Source organism: Perkinsus marinus (genome assembly GCF_000006405.1).
Source record: "Perkinsus marinus ATCC 50983 genomic scaffold scf_1104296957462, whole genome shotgun sequence".
NCBI classification, from domain to species: Eukaryota; Perkinsozoa; order Perkinsida; family Perkinsidae; genus Perkinsus; species Perkinsus marinus.
The window spans coordinates 1-5226 of NW_003207133.1; the positions used below are offsets into that span (position 1 = coordinate 1).

At 49.4% G+C, this 5226-nt stretch overlaps 2 protein-coding genes across 2 annotated transcripts; one reads left to right on the plus strand and one right to left on the minus strand.

Annotated features, from left to right (window-relative positions):
• Positions 1-299: 299 nt before the first annotated feature.
• On the plus strand, positions 300-1481 carry Pmar_PMAR010340 (hypothetical protein; the record flags this gene model as incomplete). The annotated part of the gene is made up of 1 exon (XM_002774791.1): positions 300-1481. One exon carries the CDS (start codon positions 300-302, stop codon positions 1479-1481), a length of 1182 nt encoding a protein of 393 aa, XP_002774837.1.
• Positions 1482-4071: 2590 nt separating this feature from the next.
• On the minus strand, positions 4072-4722 carry Pmar_PMAR010341 (hypothetical protein; the record flags this gene model as incomplete). The annotated part of the gene is made up of 3 exons (XM_002774792.1): positions 4072-4374; positions 4413-4536; positions 4580-4722. Coding segments are annotated over 3 exons (570 nt in total), but the record flags the coding sequence as incomplete, so codon positions are not given.
• Positions 4723-5226: the final 504 nt, after the last annotated feature.

Consider the following 5226-nt stretch of genomic DNA (forward strand, 5'->3'; position numbering starts at 1 on the left):
TACGAGTATTGGGTCAAGCCTGACTATAGCTCTACTGATTTTAAAGTACGCCTCGCTGCTTGCCGAGATCTTCTATTAATGCCGACTTCTTCGACAGTCTACACGTCGAATCCAACAAGGGTGTTCTCATGAGCGACATCACTATCAGTGGCGGTGTGAGGGGGTCTTCGTGGAACTGCTGGTTAGCCATTGGTCCCACTCGTCCCATGCCAGGCCTAACTACGAGGTCTCCGCCGGTCCGAACTACCACTACGTATGCGCCACCAATAAGCCACCCCGTGGGAAGCTTTTATACTTCCATGAGTGATGAGTCGGGCGGATCTCTGATATTCCATCAACAGCAGCAAACTCTTTCCATTTCTATCCGGCTGGATATCTGCGTCGCGACTGCCTATAACGTTCCCTATCACGTTACTCCGATCCCTGGCTCTAATGGCCAACTCTGGATCGTCCCCGACTACAGCTCCACGAACTTCGCGACGAAGCTTGACAGTTGTAATGACGCGGTTGTGAGAAGTGTCCAATTCCGACGTCTCCGTGCATCTTCGGAAGGCGGCTCGATGAATGAGGTGACGGCTTCTATGGTTGGTGGTGAAGACTGGGTTTTTGGTCTTGCTGGTGGTCCCCCTCAACCCCCGGCCTACCCGACTCGATCTCCTGCTACTCCAGCACATGAGGCCCACCCCGTGGGGACCTACGAGAGTAGCGAACGTTCAGACTCTGTTAGCGCTATCGAGTTCTACGAGAACCTGCTTCTGATGAGTTTGACTATCAAGCTCGGTAGCTGCACTGCTTCTGTTCGGAACGTTCCCTATTACATTGGCCCTCTTCGCAATCATGAGGGACACGATCTCGACGATGAGCTCTTCGTGGTACCCGACTTCAGCGGAACAGATTTCACGACACAGGTGGACAACTGTCGCGACTCTATTATCAACGGCAGCGCATTTACATATCTGTTCGTTTCCTCGGAGCAAGGCGTTCCCATGAGCGAGATTTCCACCTCCAGGACAACAGATTGGATGTTCCAGCTCCGTGGTATTCCCACTCGGCCGCCGCCGACAACACCTACAACTCCCCTTCCTACTACCCCAACTCCTACAGTCCCGACTAAGCCTAATCCATCGGGCCTATATAAAGACGACAGTAGAGAAGGCTCAAGCGTTTTGGTATTCCTTCAAAACCCCGGAAACTTTACCATAGATATCACACTCGGTGGTTGCCGTCTATATTACGAAGATGTTCCGTACGAGATGGTTGAGGAGAATGGTGCCTCTTGGGTGAAGCCTGATTATAGCTCCACTTCTCTGGCTTATGCTCTGAGTAACTGCAGGTTCGACGCCAACTCAAGATACGAGCTTAATGATCTGGAGAATATCGAATTCCACGATGCGCAAGATCCGAACGACCAGACGTTAGTAGTTTACAGAATGCTAGAGACCTATGGGAAGGCACTGAGGACGGTCTTCAGGAACCAGTAGGCAGAAAGGGATTCTCTATGTTTGACGATCTCAATGAATATGTAATTCCAACAAGGCCAAGTTACTGTCAACTTTTGACTATTTGGATCCTTTTAGTGGGAGGTTTAGCATCAACGTTGCCGGATTGGGGATGTTGAGTCAGCCTTACCTCCCGCATTCAAACTTTAACCAATTATTTTACTTTGCATCACGATTGTGTTGCGTATATAACAGTGATAAATGACAGGGGAAGCTTCAACGTCTCGTATAACAGCCTTCATCTGTATAACAGTGCGGTTGTCTGGTTGCCTTGTATAACAGCCTATACGGCAGCTCGGCGATCTCGCTACTTTGAGTTTCTTTCTATGGCTTTGATTTGTTTTTCTCTTAGATTTGTTACAATGTGCATGATTGTAATCGGAGTAGTAGTTACTTGTCGACGAGAAGTTGTCGTATGCATCGGAGGCGAGTGTATGCTAGTGTACGCCAATGTGGTGTTGATACTATCAACACCACATCAGCGTCATCAACTTCTTAGGAGTTCAACGACTTTCGTCTTCCACCTTGTGTCTCGTCCTTTCATAGCTCCCAACTCTAGTCCTTATCTACTCCACTAAATCGAGAGATGAGGGCAAAAGTTATCTGTGTGCCTGGAAAAGCGTATACCAAATTCTCTGTTGGTTGATCTCCACTCAGAGCGCGACAGAATGGAAGCTCATACAGGAGATTTCTAGGCTGCCACCAGGGTTGGCCGACTTGGCAGGGTCATCAGATGCCCTTAGAAGTTCACACTAGATTCTCTCAACGCTTCCCTTCCAAGCTTGTGTGCATAAACCGTCGCATGAAACGAACCTCGGCATTCAATGATCCAACAAGCTCGACCCAGGACGAAAAACGATCTTGTCGGCCCTCTTTGATGGAAGAGCTAGAAGATTCGCAGACTGCCTTGGATGCTGTAGATAAGGAATGTTGTCGCGAGCCCATTCGAGTAACCCGAGTGTTCATAGTATCGTTTCGGCCACTCGATCAAGGTACAACGAGAATATGATTCTCAAAAGCAGCCGTAATACGGAGCCCGGGCTCGAGTATTAGAGAGAATACCCAACTTTTGGCTACAGGTTAGTGCTAGCAGCAATAGAAAGGTAGCCCTGTCACGTGCTTCCAGGTCTTCACGGCTCATCCCTTGGTGCTTGTTACTGAGGTAGAGTTTCGAGCCTTTCAGTATCTTGTCGACTTCACCGTGAATGATATCATCGACAACTTGGGCTCATAACGTGGGTTTACTCGCGATTGAGCGGAGCGACGGGGAACTCCATTCGTGCTCATCAAAAGCGCGCAGTGCCGTGTGGAGCGGGCATCTTCCCTTCAATGCCAGTTACACCGTTTGACGGGTTCCCGGGGAATCCGATGTTCCCTGAAGACGAGCTCGTGAAGCAGGTTAGGTTCAACCAACTGGAACAGTCGTACGAGGATGACGACGACTCAGATGATATGAGCGTGAGTATCCAAGTCCGCGCTGTGTCTTGGACTAAGGTGAGCTTGAGAACCGGCTACGACCCGTAGGGATGCGGCATCCCGGAGCTTTAATTGGCCGAAATCGGTCGTGTGTTAGACGAATTTGAACTTGCGTTTCCAAATTCATAGATTTCATTTACGAGCTTGGACTCTTATTTTCGACCGTTCTACGAAATCGAACTTTCATTTCGGATTCGATCATTTATTCCGTGAAAAACTCCTTTCACTCGTCGAAGATGAAATTTCATTTATCTAATTTGTTCCTTCATTTGCTTAATTTGAGATTGAGATGCTGTAGTAACTATTGTATCTACCCACTTGCCCTAGTCGTAGCAGATACACAGTTGACCAGAGAACCAGTACAAGACGTACCAACCCAGGGATTATAACCGAGGCTGAATCGAACTCACTCAATTTGAGGACAGCAAGACTCAGGGGCCTATTTCACAAGAAACGCTCCTTAAGGGGCACCTTGAATTTAGGAGCAAGGAGCCTTACACCTTACGCGAGGCGCTTTCACTACAGTTCCACCTCATGCTCTTTATGCTCCTAAATTTAAGGTGCATCTCGTGGATCCCAATAAGGAGCACCTCAACCCATACGGACGCGCATTAACAATTCGACACAGTGCTTCGATAGAGCTCTCTCAAAAGTCCTACTGTAAGCCATTTGCCCTGACAAGTTGTACGGGTCAGGGCAAATGGCTTGTACGGTGGTTGTGCGGTACAACTACTACTATGGACGCGGAAAGCTTGAATGAACACTTAAAACCGTAAGGTACCTTACAATCTTTGCACCTTATGAGGGCTTGTGAAATAGGCCCCAGTACACTCCTTTGGGACCGTTACGGAATCTGAAACCGTCAGATACGTCGGGCACAGGTACTCATCTTGTGCACTCGTTGTTTCTAGGCACACGCTAACCGCGGTGACCACGGCGTAGTCACTACGCAACCCTGTGAATCTCGGATTAGGTCCTCCTTTTATCATGGTCAGTGGCCGTTGGTCACATGCACCATCCTGAATCCAAACTCTAGTATCACACCTATTCACAGGCTAAAACACAACTACGTGAGATGCACACAATTCGGAGGTTTTCATTGTACATGGCAACACCGAGACATCATCGACGTCTTGAACTCAGCTGGCTTCATGGACGATGACGCAGCATCAACTTCTGAAGTTGTAGGCATGTCCTCTGCAGCCGATGGAGACTTCTGCATAACCCATCCACTCTCCTGCCGCATCGGCTCGCCAGGCAACTGCTGCGCATAATCGATGGATCGAGTTGTCGCTGGACCTTGCTCTGTGGCCCATCTGACTGCTCTCTCATTCCTCTCTCGCCTCTCCTCCTCCCTCAACCTCCCAGCCTCAACTGCTGCTGCCGATTCTCCATACACCTGAGCTATCTACTCCATGTCCACAGCAACATCCTCACCTCAAGAGCAATTGCTTCCTCCTGAAGGATAGATAACATCCCTCGCGTTAAACAAGGTGTGAGATGGATATCTCTTTCATAATCAAAGACGAAGACGTCCTCAGCCGAACCCTTCATCCGAATACTGAATTTCACAGAAATCGCCCTATGCCCGCGGCAATACCCACATGGTATCCTCATCATCCAACTGCCACCTATAGCGGACCGTTACGTTGTTCGCCAGCTCTTTTGGAGTGAGACAGGATGCCTGCTTGACCACCAAACGAAAGGACAGTGGTTGCCCGACCAGTTGTGATGGCTCCTCCACTATCTGACAACGAGAGAGTCTTCCACTGATCTCCTCAGTCCTCCTCCCCCACCTCCTCATCGGGTACAGTAGTACTACTACCATCTTTCGACAGAGGCCAAACAGCGCACTTGAGTGTCCCCACCGGGCATCCTGTTGATGACGACATCACCTACCCCAGTACTGCTCATAAAGAGCTCACGTCACCCTACCTTGGCATCCAGCTCGTTCTCTAACTGCATCGTAAGAGACTCCAGGAAGATCCGTGCTATGCCTACCTCCCTCTCCAAACAGACAGGATCCCAGAAAGGGTCATCCTTATCCTGGAGCCTGGAGACATAACAACATGAATGACAGCATAGGGAACAAGACGTGCTCATCTATATAGCGTTGGCCCTCCTCACACCACGTGTCGAACATATCCCTCATCATGAACACCCGATTCTCCAACGTCTCAGAGTCCACCCATAAACTCGCAGACCTGCTAGCACTACTACGAGGGTGGATGAGCAGACACACCTCGATAGT